The sequence below is a fragment of the Yamadazyma tenuis genome, chromosome 3 (assembly GCF_029203305.1).
Source record: "Yamadazyma tenuis chromosome 3, complete sequence".
Classification (NCBI taxonomy): Eukaryota; Fungi; Ascomycota; class Pichiomycetes; order Serinales; family Debaryomycetaceae; genus Yamadazyma; species Yamadazyma tenuis.
In genome coordinates this window covers 50969-67299 of record NC_089463.1, presented here as the reverse complement: position 1 = coordinate 67299, position 16331 = coordinate 50969, and the positions used below count along the sequence as shown (strand labels likewise).

General features: G+C 44.3%; 6 protein-coding genes across 6 annotated transcripts; 2 read left to right on the top strand and 4 right to left on the bottom strand. All coding sequences in view use genetic code 12, as the record gives it.

Annotated features, from left to right (window-relative positions):
* Window positions 1-82: 82 nt before the first annotated feature.
* On the bottom strand, window positions 83-1600 carry PSN45_002386 (uncharacterized protein; the record flags this gene model as incomplete). The annotated part of the gene is made up of 1 exon (XM_006685056.2): window positions 83-1600. The coding sequence occupies one exon, from the start codon at window positions 1598-1600 to the stop codon at window positions 83-85; it is 1518 nt and encodes a 505-aa protein (XP_006685119.2).
* Window positions 1601-2387: 787 nt separating this feature from the next.
* Window positions 2388-3074, top strand: PSN45_002385 (uncharacterized protein; the record flags this gene model as incomplete). Its single annotated transcript, XM_006685186.1, has 1 exon — window positions 2388-3074. One exon carries the CDS (start codon window positions 2388-2390, stop codon window positions 3072-3074), a length of 687 nt encoding a protein of 228 aa, XP_006685249.1.
* A 200-nt stretch (window positions 3075-3274) lies between these two features.
* On the top strand, window positions 3275-4879 carry PDI1 (protein disulfide-isomerase precursor; the record flags this gene model as incomplete). The annotated part of the gene is made up of 1 exon (XM_006685188.1): window positions 3275-4879. One exon carries the CDS (start codon window positions 3275-3277, stop codon window positions 4877-4879), a length of 1605 nt encoding a protein of 534 aa, XP_006685251.1.
* Window positions 4880-4962: 83 nt separating this feature from the next.
* On the bottom strand, window positions 4963-7299 carry PSN45_002383 (uncharacterized protein; the record flags this gene model as incomplete). The annotated part of the gene is made up of 1 exon (XM_006685057.1): window positions 4963-7299. The coding sequence occupies one exon, from the start codon at window positions 7297-7299 to the stop codon at window positions 4963-4965; it is 2337 nt and encodes a 778-aa protein (XP_006685120.1).
* Window positions 7300-7410: 111 nt separating this feature from the next.
* MET2 (homoserine O- acetyltransferase) lies at window positions 7411-8814 on the bottom strand (the record flags this gene model as incomplete). Its single annotated transcript, XM_006685190.2, has 1 exon — window positions 7411-8814. One exon carries the CDS (start codon window positions 8812-8814, stop codon window positions 7411-7413), a length of 1404 nt encoding a protein of 467 aa, XP_006685253.1.
* Window positions 8815-9124: 310 nt separating this feature from the next.
* Window positions 9125-16293, bottom strand: ATG26 (Sterol 3-beta-glucosyltransferase; the record flags this gene model as incomplete). The annotated part of the gene is made up of 2 exons (XM_006685059.2): window positions 9125-13891; window positions 14386-16293. 2 exons carry the CDS (start codon window positions 16291-16293, stop codon window positions 9125-9127), a joined length of 6675 nt encoding a protein of 2224 aa, XP_006685122.2.
* Between the last annotated feature and the right edge of the window lie 38 nt (window positions 16294-16331).

Below are 16331 nucleotides of genomic sequence, written 5' to 3'. Positions count from 1 at the left end.
TATTGTATTATTAACAAGATATCAATTTACTATTTATAAGATAATACTTTTTGATGCAAAAAAAAAAAGATGGAAGGATTGTTTAATCCAAAATCCACTGTTTGGGGTTCTCTTTTACTCTTATTTCCACTTTATTCAAGTCGTATTCTTCAGCAGCATTAGAACTTTGGATGTCTATATTGTTACAATTGTTGATAGCACCTATCACCACCTTGTTGTAATCTTCATTAAGGTTCAAGTTTTTGATTTGATTCAAGATGATTTGCACTCTCTTGAAACTCAAAATGTCAGAAACATTTATGAAACCGGTTTCCTTAGCGAACTTCTTTCTCAAATAGATATCTTTGATTAAGTTCTCTAAGGAAAAGTAGTAGTCAACCTGTTGAGTCAATGCATTAATGGGATCTTGCTTGGGGGAGATAGGAGGAGGAATAGAAACAGGAGGAATAGGGTATGGTTGTTGTGCAAAAGGTTGAGGATAACCTTGTGGTTGTCCTGGAGGTAAGTTATAAGCGGTCTGGTAATAGTAGTTGTTGGGCAAAGAAGGATGGGGGTAAGGTTGAGGAGCAGCAAAAGGCATGAAATTAGGGTTGTAGGATCCTCCATTAGGCAAAGAAAAACGGTTAATGTTTCTATAGTTCATTTTGTTATACTGTCTGTTCTGGTTATAATGTTGTTGTTGATGTTGTGGTTGACCGTTATTCATGCTGTTTGGAGGAACAAACGACCCGTTATTTTGGTAATATTGGGGGCCTGGGGAGTATGACTCCTGACTGGAGCTTTCAACGGTTCTATTAACGGGTGGTTGGTGCACACTTTCATCGGGGGTTGAAATTGGGATACTTGGAACTTCAGGAGACCCAAGTGTAAGGCTACCATTCAAATCATCAGCCAATGACTTTATTTCCTCGTCCTCACTTTTTCTATCATTAACCTTTTCGCTATTTCTAGCCGATGCATCGCTAGACTCAGCTCTTTTTTGTTGAGGTTTGCCACCATTGACACCAACGTTTACAGCTGGAGCACTCTTCTTATTTCTGTTGTTTTTGTTGTTATTGTTATTGGTATTGTTATTTTTTTTGTTTTTCTTGTTGCCGTTGTTGCTGGCCTGCTGGGTTACCTGGGTTCTTGCATTTGGTAATATAACTTTGGCATTGATGGGCACCCATTTATTTGTGATAGGCTTGATGAACTTTTGGTTTTTGTTGGAGGACTTGGCACTAGCGTTGGCCTGTTGCTCTTCTGGAGTAGGCCATTTGTACTCGTCAACATTGGTGACATGGGAAGTGGAGCCAGAGACAGCACCGGCGTGAGTACCCCAAACACTCGTGGCAGGAACCGGAGCTGGTGCCAATTTCTTCTCTTTGGTCTTTGGTGCAGCATCATTTTCTGGGGCTTCGACAGCACCAGCATCGCTGGTTTCTTCTAAAGGAAGTTCAACTTGACCCTCAGATTTGGCCAAAGATTCAATTTCTGCTGGGATAGGAGCAGGTGAAGTGACGGTGGTCCCAGCATTGGAGTTGCCATTAGAGTTGGAGGCTGAGGTCGTACTTGAAGACGAGCCATTGGCAGCTATGTTAGCATAGGAAATTGACGACATTGGGTATATATCGTAAGGTTCTCTTTACTGCCACTGATATGGATCAGAAAATGGGTGAGGTTGGAGCCGAAACAAGCGGGAGAAATTGAATGAAAAGTTGGGGATCTGAGTGTTGCTGATATAACACTATGCTAAGAGTTTGATAAAGTAGTAAACTCGAGCAGATCAGGTTGGGGGTGGGAAATTACTTTTGTAATCTACTAGCCGCTAGTTACAGTAATGAAAATTTTTTTTATTCTCACACTCACAGAAAAACCACAAACACAGCGAGATTGAAAGTGACACAAAACCAGCGATTAAACCAGTTTTTTCCAATAGAAAAACAATTTGCTTTGCACATAGAACAACGGTGAAGACAATGAAAGGGGGGTTGTGGTGACAGAGATCAAGGTCAATGATATGGGTCAAGGGAGCTGTCGGTGTAGTTTTCTGTATCTGGTCAGAATAGTTTGTGAGACGAGGGTGGGGGTCGTAGTGGGACGATGGTGTGGGTGGGGCGAGCAGGAATGGGTGTGCGGACCCAAGAAGTTCAACGTGCTAAAAGTGTCAGGGACAAATTATTTGAAAGCAATATATCGACTGTTTGACCCAGAAAAAAACATAGTAGTATTCTAAAATCCCCAAATATACATCTCATACACTCTATTTGTTCCCAAACCCTACCAGAAACTCACATCACCCACCTTGTCAAAGCCCCCATTGCACTTCCTCTTCTCCATAATTCGCGGTTTTCTCTCACGCAATTGTCCAAATCCCACAAGCCATTTGAAACTCTTACCATTTTGACATGTCGATATTAACCAACCCGCTCTATAGGCCCCTCTTGGAGGTGGCTCGGACCGCCCGGAACGGGGTGGTTTACGGGGGGAAAATCCGTTTTTCCCACGCGTTGGTCATTAACTTGTTATATCGATCAGGGTCCCTCAGACCACGAATGATAGAAGTGTTGAAAGCCACCAAGAATCACGCAGAAGTGTTGGCCAGCTTTGCTGTTATCTACAAGATGGTGTTGGGTGTATTGGTCAACGAACAAGTGTTGGGGTCTAACTCCAAGGCGTTATCGAAGTTTGTGGCTGGATGTTTTGGATCGTGGATTGTGTACAGTCAACACTTTGGATATTTCCATCCCGGAATCACCCACCAGATTACATTATATTGTTTCTCCAGAGTTTTGTTGGCGGTTTCCAAAATCATATTGGATCAGTACTTGAACTGCTCCAACCCATCGTTTAAGGTGGCAGGTACATCGATGCAAAACTATAAGAATTTACTGTTGAACCAGAAATCCAAGTTAAAGCAGCAGTACTACAACAAGGCGTGGAAGTACTTTGCGGTGTTGACGTGGGGGTTGGTGATGTTTATCTATGACTACCAACCCCAGTATTTACAGAGTTCTTTAAGACACTCGATGCACTACATTTATGATGTGGAGTTGGATAGTTGGGGCACCTGGAAAGAGTTTTTCGGGATCTAGATGAGGTATGATATTTATAATACACATGTTACGTAGATAATAGTTATATGGTTGCAGTTGCAGTTGCAGCCGCAATAGCAAACCCGCTTACGGGGAAGGGTGCATACACGACCACAGCCAACGCGCGATCTTGTTAACACGCTGTTAACTGAAAAAATTACAAATCCAACAACAGGTACTTTTTAGTTCTTTTCATCAATATGAAATTCTTGAAGCTCTCTAGTGTTGTTGCCATTGCATCCACTGTTCTTGCCAGCGGCCCCGCCGATGGTGATGCTATCGCTGATCCAAACTCCGCTGTCGTCAAGTTGACTGGAGAAACTTTTGACGCCTTCATTGAATCAAACCCATTGGTTTTGGCCGAATTCTTCGCTCCTTGGTGTGGCTACTGTAAAAAGTTAGCCCCCGAGTTTGTTGCCGCTGCCGACTCTTTGAACGAGTCTCACCCCGGTATTAAGTTGGCTCAAATCGACTGTACTCAAGATGAAGAGTTGTGTGGTAAGTTTGGAATCAGAGGTTACCCAACCTTGAAGGTATTGAGAGGCCCGGAAACCATTGAAGACTACGAAGGTGCCAGAGAGTCGGCCGGTATCATTGACTACATGGTCAGACTGTCGTTACCATCTGTCCAAGTCCCTGAGACTGTTGAAGAATTCTTGGCTCTTGTTGAACAACAGACCAAGCCATTCGCTATTCAATTATCGGGTGAAGACGACGAAGAATCCAGCGATGCTTACAGTAAAGTTGCAGATGCCTTAAGAAAGGACTTGACTTTTGTGTCTGTTAAGGGTAAGGAGTTTATTGAAGCTTTGGTTTCCAAGTTCGTGGACTTTGATGCTTCAAGTTTTGCCGAAAAGGCGGGATATGTGGTTGTTCACCCAGCCGAAGCATCAATCATTCCATTTTCTGGAGAGGAAATCAACAAGGATTCTTTGACTGCTTTCTTTAAGACTGAAGTGGTTCCATACTTTAGTGATATTAACAGAGATACTTACATGTTATACATGGAAGCTCCTTTGCCACTTGCCTACTACTTCTACAAGACTCCTGAACAAAGAGAAGAGGTTGAAGAATTTTTCACCAAGTTGGGTAAAACTTACAGAGGTAAGATTAACTTTGCTGGTTTAGATGCTTCCTTATTTGGTAAGCACGCTGAATCTTTGAACATGGACCCAGAAATCATCCCATTGTTTGCCATTCAAGATTCTGCAAACAACAAGAAGTACGGTGTTGACCAAGCTTCTAACCCAGACGGTCCCTCTATTGAACAAATTAAGGAATTGATTGAAGACTTCCTTGAAGGTAAGGCTTCTCCAATCATTAAGAGTGAACCTTTGCCAACCGAAGAAGAACAAGCTGCTAGCCCAGTTTATCAATTGGTTGCCCACAATTATGAAGAGCTTTTGAAGGACACTTCCAAGGATATCTTTGTCAAGTATTACGCCCACTGGTGCGGTCACTGTAAGAAGTTGGCCCCAACTTGGGACGAATTGGGAGATTTATACAAGTCTGGAAACCCCGATGTTATTATTGCCAAGATCGACCACTCCAAGAACGACGTCGAAACTTCTATTCCTATTGAAGGTTACCCAACTTTGTTCTTGTACCCAGCAAATGGAGAAATCGATGAAGCCACTGGTCTCAGAAAACCCGTTGTATTCTCTGGCCCAAGAGTCTTGGATGCATTCATTGATTTCGTTAAGGTTGAAGGTGGACACGGTATCGATGGCCATACATTAAAGAAGGTCGAAGAGGAAGAAGAGGAAGAACAGGAAGAAGAATCCATTGATCACGATGAACTTTAAACAGTTCTACTCAAAGGATTTACACTAAGTAGTTTTCAATGTAAACGTGATTAAACCCATATAACTTAAAATATCCCCATATCTCAATCATAAAAGTTGGGAGGGCCCCAGATTTTAACCAACTTATCATCACCAACCGAACACCATAACTTACCATAATCTCGGCCGTTTTTGTTTGGAATATACCCAGTATTCCAGCTGACAGAATTACACACTTCATCATGCGCTCTTACTCTGGAAACCAATCTTCCTGTAGAGATTTTCCAGATGTAGATATCCCCATCATCACTTCCGCTCAAAGCCAACTCTTCTTGCTCATTATTCAAGTTCAAGTATCCAAAAGCAGATCTGATCATATATGATATCTGGCTATGGCCAATGAGCTTTCTAGACAAAATAGGTCTACCAGTTTCAAGGATATCTTCTATATCCCACACTTGCAACTCATCTGGAGCTAAGCTTAATAACATATGCTTCCCATTCGAACTCACCGTGCAAGATGTTAATCTCCCTTTCAATGAGATAGTTGCCAACTTCTTGGTCACGCTCTCGACGTCTTGTAGATCGGGGATCAAGTAAAATACGAGCTGCTTGTTATCATTGGCCGTAATGAGAATCTTTCCATCCGGAGTGATACACAAGTCATTGATTCTATTGAACTTGTTTGGAACTTTCGAGGGAGTAGATTCGCTGCTGCCAATTCTGGTTATAGAATTAAGCTGAGTGCTTGACCTTGATAATGGTCGAGACACAGGCCTCATGCTTGATCTTAAACTAGAAGTATCAGCACCGGTTTCGGTATAGTCCAACTCACCCGACTCTTCTTCCTCACCCTCTTCTTCATTCATCAACACATCTTCGACATCATGAGAAGCCGTGTAGGGATTGCTGTAGAAATCATGTAACTCAAATCCATATATATCATAGGCCTTCAATACCTTATCTGGAGAACCAATGATGAAGTGAGGAACTGGTAAATTGACAGGAAGAAACTCACATGACCACGTTCTAATCTTATCCCCCAAGATAAAACAGCACGTTAACTTGACTTCTTCATCACCACCTGACTCATTCAAGGTGGACCGAGTTACTCGTCTGGGTGATTTAACTCTGTTTCTACTTTTGATTCCTTTGACTTTCCACACCCTAACTCTCGTATCCAACGAACCACTCACAATATAGTCTTCGTTTTTGTCCCAGGCACAGTATATTACTGCTTTACTCGAATTGTTGACCTTGTATGGGGTGTTGACGAAACAGTTTTTGTCCATTGTGTTGTCACTCACCAAAGTCTCCAAAACTTCAAAATTATTCACCACATCATAGATCACCAACTGTCCATCAGCTGCTCCAGTGACCAAGAACCGACCCAGCGGACTGAATTTACAGGCCCACACTTGCCCACTATGTATCTTCAAGTTGTGCAACAACTCAATGGGGAACTTGGGCTTATAGAAGTTATTGACACTGGAACCAATTGGAGGAATGAACTCTTCCTCTATGTCTTCAAAGCCCGTCTTAGAGCCTTCTTTGAGGTGTTTTATAGACCGAGATGGCAAGTAATAAGGGGCATCCTGTCTATTATGCAAAGTGTAGCTCTCGATTATCTTGTTTAGGAAGTTTGGAGGAAACTGGAAATCCAGATACGGCAAGGATCCTTCGTAAAAGTCCTTCAAAAAAAACTTGGAAAGGTGGCTCTTTATTAACACTGTTCTAAGTGTTTGGTTGAAGTAGTCCATTGAGCTGCTCTTGAGTGGGACGCTATAAAAGATCAAGTCTTTTGAGAAAACCATCTTTTCGATCTGAGTTTCGTCCAATGGCAGGTGCATCACCAACGACAACAAGTTGGATGATTCTCGCTCACGAGTAAGGTTCTGAAGAATGATATCATCAAATGACAATTGCACAAACTTGTTCTTGATATTGATCGAGTCTAAAATGGGGCTTAACTCATCACTCAAAAACTGGATTAATGAATTGTTGGTGGCGGCGGTAGAAAGAGGTCTGCTCAACAGAAACTCAATCAACTTCTCCAAAAAGAACATTCTTTTTACCAAATAAGTGGTTGTCAAAACCATGGGGACCAAGTCTTCCTTTGCGTCAGGTTTATGATTGAAGATACTCACAACGTTGGGCTTGCCGTCGACATCGCTGTTAATATCTTCGTCAGTTACATACACATCTAAGTTGCTGTTCAAGTAGTTCAACACTGTGTCGTAATTTCCCCTAAAAATCTCAGTTGTGATCCACTCAAACAACTTGGCTTTCTTTGAGGAGTTAACCAAATTGTGATCCGGGGTTTCCAAAAGATATCCCTTTTTGTGGACCTCTTCGATGAGCTGGTCGGCGATATTGGTGAGTCCCAACTCGTTCAAGGAGCCATGTAACAATCTGAAAACAAATGAATCGGGTATTTGCATTATCAGGGCAGTTGCTTTGATAGCGGTTGGGGAAATGATTGCGCGACTCTACAGTAATTGTGATAAATAGATAGGATATAGTATATAAAATGCACCAGCTAATGGTGCTTTTCACCAGTTGGTGATGTCCTTTTCGGCTTCGCCAAACACAGAGTTGCCCCCGTTGTCGACCAGCTGTACAAAGTCTTTCCAATTTTCGAAGAGGACGACTTTTCCACTATTGTCGTCATATAACTCCGGAAGCTGTTTCTTCAAAAACTCCTGACAGTAAGAGTTAACAATCTCGAAATCGAGTAAAAACGCATCGTGGCCCTCGGGCGAGTTCAACTTCTTTAACGAACAATTGGGTAAGTATTGGTCCAACATCTGCTGTTCTCCAAACGTAAATAAACCATCAGATTGAATTCCAATCACCAAATGAGGTAACTTCAAGGTTGCAAGATACTCCGGTAATGGGTCGTCGTTGTTATCATCCAAAGGCACTTGGCCTCTGGCTATGTCATGTGTATCAACTTTTCGGGTGATGGAAATGTAGCAATTAGCATCGAATCGGTTGACAAATTTACTTCCCTGGTACCTCAAATATGACTGTGCCGTGAAGTATGTCTGGAGTTTTCCCGAGTTATTGAGGGAATGGTTGGGAGAACCTGCTCTGACCAGTCTGGCACCTTCATTGTGCAACAACCAATTCTCTTCGTCTTTGGTCGTGGGGTATATCCGTTCAGCTTCGGCAGTATTCTTGACTCCAGGTAGTTTTCTACCAAACCTGGTTTCAAACGAATTACGGGATCTATAAGTGAGCAATGCCGCCATTCTAGCGGCACTCAAGCCCGAGTCTGGCTTGACCCCGTTGGGGCTTTCGTAGTAATATCCGTCGTTGTACTCGGGATCACTGAAAATACACTGGCGTTGGGCCTCATTCCACGAAATACACCAGGCAGACGCCCTGGCAGATGTAGCAATGGCCACAATTGCCCGCACGTAGCCCAGGCCCTTGTAGGTCGACGAGTACTCTAACGCCATCATTCCTCCCATGGATCCACCGATAACGGCAGCTATGGATTTAACTCCCAACGAGTCCAAGATTAACTTTTGGATCCCAAGGTCATCTTTGACCGTTACCAACGGGAACGAGGGCCCGTATGGCTTGCCGGTGGCACGGTCTATGGACAAGGGAGAGCATGATCCGTAGGGCGACCCAAGGAAATTCACACAGATGATAAAGAATCGGCTCGGATCAAATGTCTTACCGGTACCTAATAGAGGCCCCCACCAGTCCTGGACGTCCGACGAACCGGTCAAGGCATGACATACCACAATGACATTGTCTTTATTGTGATTGAGTCTCCCCCAAGTTTTGTAGGCAACTGGGAAGTTGTGTAGGGTTTCACCACATTCGAGTTCGAATTTAGGAATCTCCACAATGGTTTGGCCTGGTACCAAGGCGGCGTAGGGATTTTGTTTGCACTGCTCACGGGTTATATCCCGATAGTGGGCATTGGTATGTGTTGTCATTTCAGCAGGAACAAGTTGGTTAGTATAATACAAGATGCTTCGCTGATTGTAACATGAACTTTTCAAACATTTTTTCTGGCAAACGCTGCGAACTTAATTATGATTCATCTGTGGTACAACAACTCACATGACTTAGAAATCAGTAGGAACAAAACACACTCTCATTTACATTTACGGAGTTCATAAATTCGTGATATACATAACGACAATAAGTATATTAAAGGTGATCTATTTCACCTATGTGTAAGGGCCTGAGTTGGTCATATCCCTAAAGTTGTGTGTTAAAGCCACATTGCTGCAAAAAAATGTCTTAGAAATCGGTCTCGCTTTTCGAGGAAATATCGATTTCAATCAGCAGCAGGTCCTCGTCTTCAGAGTTGTTAACAGTGTAGCCAGTACGGCTTCCCAACATTCCGTAGTTTTCGTTGGCAAGCTGTTTGTTGACAATCAACGACCTGGCGTACTCCAATTCAGAGTAAATGGCTTCGATGGCCCCAAGAACCCCATGTTCATGCCGGATTTGCTCACAAACCTTTTTGGCTCTTTCAATCATCTTGAAGTCAGTGGTGGCGAGTTTCAATGCCTTGCTCAACGATTTGGAATTGAGCTTTCTTAATGCTATTCCGGCACCAATTTCTTCTACACGAGAAGCATAGAAGAACTGGTCTCCAAAAAATGGCTTGATAACCGTAGGTAGCCCACTACGAAGGGTTGCTCCAGTGGTACCGGAACCACCGTGGTGGACAGCAGCATCAATACGCGGGAAGAGCCAGTCGTGAGGGATGGCACCACTATTGTAGATTTCGAAGGGCAATTCAACCTCCACCTCTTTACTGTCTTCACCTTCCTTGTCACCATGCCTATCGGACCAGCCTTTGTTCAAGATACACCGCACGTCGGCATCAAGAACCGATTCCACCACCGCTTTGGTGAGACTTTTGGCATCGTCCACAACAATGGATCCAAATCCAACGTAGACAATTTTCTTTTGGTCTTTGGTGGCCTGTCTCATAAACTCAATAAGCTCTGGTGGAGGCTTGTACTTGTTACCAGTACCTTCATCCAAAAACCAGTACCCGGTAACTTTCACCCAGTCCGGGAAGTCAACTGCAGGTGGTAACACTGTTTGTGAAACGTTGTACAAAAACGGAACCTTGTACTGCTGGAGCTTGAACAAGCTTGTCTTGGGAATATTAAGAGTCTCTACCCTCCACCTATTGACCTGTGATGAGATACCTCTCCAGAACACCGTCTCAAACATGACGTGAGTCAAGTAGTTATAGGAATTTCCCTTCTTCTGGTCAGGAAGAATAAATGCATGGGAGTAGGCTCTGGTACGAGTCCAAGGCATTGTGAAAGCTCTCATGTATGGGATTCCGAGAGCTTCAGCAATATGAATTCCAGCCATGGCAGAAGGGCTTTCAATCAAAATGTCTGCCCCTTGGCAGGCGACCCAGGCGGTCTTCAAGAGATCATTGATCCACCCCTTGAACTTGGAACTGGCTTCCTTGATGAAAGCCACCGACATCGATCCATGACTCACCATCAACGACATCAACTCGGTGGGGTCACCAGCAATTTCTCTAAACTTGATATCGTAGCTGACGATCCAATCCTTGAATTCACTGTGTGTTGCAATTGTGACTCGGTGACCTTCTTCCATCAACCCTTTGGCCAAAGCAATATACGGTTGGACGTCTCCTCGGGAGCCAATTGTTAATAGCACAAAGTGGTACGAGGTGTTTGGCCGGACCTCAGTTTTGAAGAAAGGTGAATCTTCCAAGACTATAGGCACCTGCAATCCGGCTGCCACACTGAACCGGTCTTCAAACATCTTCATCCTGGCACTCTCGATCCTCATCGATGCCTGTTTTAAGGTTTCATCGGAAGGGGCTAGAGATTGATTTGTGTCTTCGCCGTCTTCAGAAAGTCTTAGCTTATTCAGTTGCTCGTGATAGTTTTCACCCCATTCATGGGCCAGGGGTTCCCAGGTTTCTGATCCATGTAATTGATGAAGCCCTTCCAACATCACATCTAAGCAGTCATCTCGGGACTTGTGGGAGCTGAATTCAACAAACAACTTCTCGTACCCTTTGACAACAATCACCAAGCCCGAAAAGGTGATTTTAGTACCTCTTTCTTTGAAACAGTTCTCCACGTCACGTAACGGTAAGATCATCTTGGTTGACACTCCTGGCAACAAGCTTCGGAAACAAATGTTTTCATTTCCCACATACAACTTCCCGTACACGGGTAAAGCTCTTTGTATATGGCAGAAATAACTAGCTGCTAAGGTATTGGTCTCACCCAAAGAAAAGTGGCTTCTTAACCTCCTTTGGCCCAAGTTTCTAGCTGCCTCGTCAGTAACGTAGAAGGGATCCTTATCGTTCATTTGGATATAGTGAAAAGGGTATGCGTTCCAGACACTAGAAACATTGGTGATGGCCTTGATACTTTTACTAAACGCCTTGAGTTTATTGTCCTTTTTGGGATAATCCTGATCAACATACTCAGAGGGATCAGCCAAGTTCAAAGGACTAGGGAGAACAGACTTTTCAGAAACCGGTTCATTTCCGTTAGGGCCTGTGATTTGGATGTTACCATAACGATCAGCCACCACTCCCACGTCTCTCTTGGAAGTATCAAAAAACATATTCAACTTCTTAAGTCCTGTCACCGACAACTGCCGAGGAAGGTTCAAGTTCATGGGGGAAGTGGATTCACTGGAACGACTCGAAACATCGGATGGAGAAGCTGCCAGTGGAGTTCTCAATGGGGAAAGGGGCAAATTGGAAAGAGAATTGCCCTGTAAGGCCAAACTACTTGAGTGTAAACTAGTTGAGTAAGCAGTCTTCAGTTTAGTAAAGGTCAATGATCTTCCAATCTTCTTGAGCTTAGAATGATTTGGCTCATCAAGTATATCCCCATACCGAGAGTGGAGCATTGCTCTGTTGTATTCTAGCATTTGATCCAAAATGGCGGAAGGGTTTCCATGAGGCAGTAAAGTGGAGAATGGAATATCGACTTTGGAGAGTTCGGTCTCGTGTTCTTCTTTTGGGCCTTGAAACCTTTTCAATTTCATTTTCTGGATGAACTTTTCCAGGTTGGATATACTAGAAGACTCAGAATTTCCATCTTCTCGATCATGTACAATTTTTGAAATAGTGTCATCGAATTCTTGTGCTTTGGAGAAAAATACAAAGTGTAAGTCTTCAGTTCCTGATAAGTTCAATTGCTGTTTGGCTTTCTCGGTGAACTTCTTGTGTATCTTCTTGTTCTGGTGTAGCACATTGTCTGTACCTGTCAGATATGTCAAGGAGAATACAGCTGGAACCTCCTCCGAATCATCAACATCAATGTCCGAAGTCCCGAATAAACTGCTTCGGTTGAAACTGGTGATATTATCTAGAGGAATCTTGACCAAAACCTCATTTTTGGAGTTGGAGTTATGCAACTGGAAGATGATCTTGGTGATATTGTTGACCCACTGTCGGGCCGAATAAATGCTGTCAGTCTGGAACTTGTACGATCTCTTGGTGGTGGTGATCTTGAACCACACCCCACCGTTGTTGCTTTCTTTGTTGTCTTCTGCCTCTAATGCGAGCATCTTGTTCAATTCTTCATCGTCATTCAACAAATCGTCACTATTTCCTCGTGATAACGTCTCTCTGGGGCTGAGAATACCCGATGGGGTATCGGTAGGTGAACCTACTGGAACAGGCTTGGAAACATTGCTGGCATTTTCGGTTTTGGGCTGGTACTTCTCCAATATCTCGGCATGCACACAGGTGCGAAGATCAATCACAAGCGTAGGAAAGTACAAGTCAGTGGGGGACGAGTAGATCGATAACGTCTCGGGTCTTAAGATGGCCCACAGCCGGTTTGTAAAGACAGTTCCCAAGATTTCCCCGTATTTTTTGGTTTTGGTTGCTAAAGCACCGGTTTGGATGTACACACTCGAGTCGTCCTGTTTTCTGAACTCACCATCGCTCTGGCTATCTGGTGGAGACGAGAACTTGCTGGGTAAAAATGCAAAAAACAAAATACAGTTCTTGGTCAAGTAGATATGGCCCTGCAAGAATACGTCCCTCACGAGCCACCCGTTGAAGTTGGCATAGAAAATGTCGTCGTCTTGGATGGAAAATACTTTTTGCAACCGGTCCGCGATGTTCAATTTCAAGTTGGTGGAAAGAACATCATCAATGGGGGTGCTAGAGTTGGAGTCTTCAGTGAACCTCACCAACACACCATCTTTCTTGAGGATCTCAAAGTTTCTCACCATCGACAGCTGGAACAGCGTGAGTGACTGCATGTTTATGGTGTCCAAACTGCGGATCGACGAAAGAAGCGTGGAAAACGCACTGCTATGAGACTCTGTGCTCTGGCTGGCTTCCATGGGGGTGGAACTCGCATCTGGTAGCTCCTCGGCATCTTCATAATCGTCTGAGTCCGAATGATGGTCATTTGGTTCATTTTCATCCTCATCATCCTCATCATCCTCGTCCCCAAATTCGTAGTCTTCACTCTCACTCGAATTCTCAATGATTCCGTATCCCAAAGACGGGATCTTCATGTCAGACCCGGTCGGGCGCCCGCTGGACGTCGATCGGTCAGAGCCCGACCGGCCCCGATGGCTCAGTACAAAGTTGGCGACATCGGAGTAGATCTGCGATGATGCTATGAACTCCAATACAGATTTTTGGGGCTTGAACATCCCGATGGGCTTGGCCACGTCGATTTCATCATCCTCAGACGTGCGAGGCGTGGACCCTACTGGTTCCAGACCCGTTTCCGAATTTGTATCAAGTTTGGCATCAGTCTCCGTTTCTGTGGGCGTGGCCACCGATGAGTATATCTGCCCAATCGATGCCTGGAGCAGCGGGATGATCCTATCGGAAAGACTCCGACAGATGTACGCGGGTACCGAAGAATTTTCAAGGTCCGTATCGTCCTGGTGGATTTGAGGGCTCTGATTGCCACTAGATGGGGCTTTGGCGGTGAAATAGTCTTGAGGGGCAGCAGAGGGTGAATGTGCCTGGGGCTGGTCCTGGCTTGGTGGCGACAGCATTCCGGAGACCTGGGGTGATATTTGTGTGGACGTGGAGCTGTTGGCCGGTGCCATTAAACTGGGATATTTAAAACTATCCACAATCGTATGGTAATTCGCAGGTTCAGGTTTTTACAAGTTTATGCGAAGAAAACCTGGGGCGAGCGAAAGCTAAATGTAGTGGCACTTAAATGGTGGTGGGAGGGATATTGGAAATAGTATATTTGTAGGGCGAGAATAACAAGAGATACAAAGATGGTGCGATAGGACTTTGCCATCCAATGGTGCTATAGGTTGATTTGTTGAAGCTCGGTTTGTTGCAGCTATTTGTGGCTAACCCCGTCGGGTGCGTCATCTAGGCGCCATTTGCGCACTTGTGCATGTTCGCATGTGAAACTGCGTCGGATTATCTGATGTTTATACGGACTAACTATATACGGATTAACTATCTACAAGGGTGGATCCAGGTTGGATCATCCGGTGGGTGTCGTTGACAAATCATTTGGCAGCTACGACTCAAACACCTCAGTGAGGTCATGGTCGTGTTTCCGGAGAAGCTCGTTGAACCGGCTCTGCTTGTCCTGGTAAAGCTGTGTGAAGGGGCCGTCTTCAACGATTTCGCCCTGTTCACTAAGAACAATGATCCGATCACTGTTCTTGATGGTTGATAACCGATGAGCAATCAGGATCATTGTATAGCCGTTTTCAGCTGTAACTCTCTTAAGGTTTCGCATTACCAACTCTTCCAGAATTGAGTCCAAGGCAGAAGTAGCTTCATCTAAAACCAAGATATGGGGGTTTTTGATTAAGGTCCGTGCAAGTGAGATCCGCTGCTTCTGGCCTCCACTCAACTGGGCTCCACTGCTCGAAGGGCCCACCAACGTGTCCAAGCCTTTGGGGAACATGTTGATGAAACCATAAGCGTTACTGAGTCGGATGGCGGTTTCAATCTCTTGTTCCGTGCAGTGATCCTTGCCAAACGTGATATTTTCTCGTAAGGTTCCACTGAACAAAAGCGGTTCTTGTTGCACATACCCGATTTTGGACCGGTAAAAGTTTAAATTCAAATCCTTGATATCATGGCCGTTGATGAGGATAGAACCTTTATTGGGGTCGTAGAACCGAAGGAGAAGCTGGGCAATAGTAGATTTTCCACTGCCACTGGGTCCTACAAAACACACATTCTCTCCCTTTTTAATGGTCAAGTTGAGGTTGGAACTTCTAAACACCTTGGACTTGGGCCGAGACGGGTAGCTGAACTCTATTTTCTTAAATTCGATATCTCCTTCCAAATCGTCGACTTTCTTGCCGATGGTGGTTTTGATCTTGGGTTCCAGACGCGTTAATTCAAACACCCGGTCGGCTGCTCCGATGGCTTTCATTAGCTCAGTGTAGAAGTTTCCCAACCCAAAAACAGATCCTCCAGTGTATGCGGCATACATCATGAAACTCGATAAGTCTCCGATGGTGAGGTTTCCCAAACTTATGAGCCGGGTACCAACAAACAAAAGCCCAATGATCATCATATTACCGATGAGTGAATTTGTGCTGAAATAAATGGCACTCAACTTGTTCTCTCTCATACTGGTGTTAAAGAGGTTTCTGACTTCTTTGTTGTAACCATGGACAACCAAGTTCTGCCTGGCATAACTCTGAATGGTTTTCAACCCATTTAACTTCTCTTCCGTGACTTTGGTTAAGTCCCCCAAGTTTTCCTGGACCTTTCTGGCCAACTGCTTCATTCTACCTCCATAAACAAAAGTCATTACAATAAGAGGAGGAAAGAAAATGCTCATGAATAAGGTCAATTGCCAACTCACATAGCACATCATCGATATTCCTACTGCTCCACTGATCATGGCTCTGGCACCGTCAGAAATGTTCCCACTCAAACTTCTAGCAATAATTTGAGTATCACTCAGAATCCGGGAAATTAAGTCACCAACTTTCATACCCTTCTTTGTGGGCCCAACGTCAAAAAAGTATGAATCTTGTGATAAGATCTTCAGGAATAACCGAGACCTCATCCTCGCAACTAACTTTTCACCCGCCATTCTCAACACGTACATTCTTCCGAAGTTCGATACCGCCCCAATAGCAAACAAAACGGCTACCGCACTGTAGAACTGTGTTTCAGTGAACCCAAGAATAAAGGTGCTGTTGCCAACTTGGGCTACTCTTTCTTCTATGGATAATGCTTCCAACGGCCTGGCATTATCTATAATCTTCCCCACGATCAACGGAAGAGACATCGTCACAGTAGAAGTCACCACAAGCATAGTCAACGCATACCCAAGTAGCCTGGACTCCGGCTTGGCTAGTAGAAGAAGGTTCCAGATATCTGATCCAGTTGTCTTTCTTTTCGAGTTGTTATTGTCTTTATCCTTGTCATATTTGGCGTTATCGAGATTTTCATGCTCCAGCCGGCGCATTGGTGTTGTGCCAAAGGTGCGGAGACCTATGGAGAGCT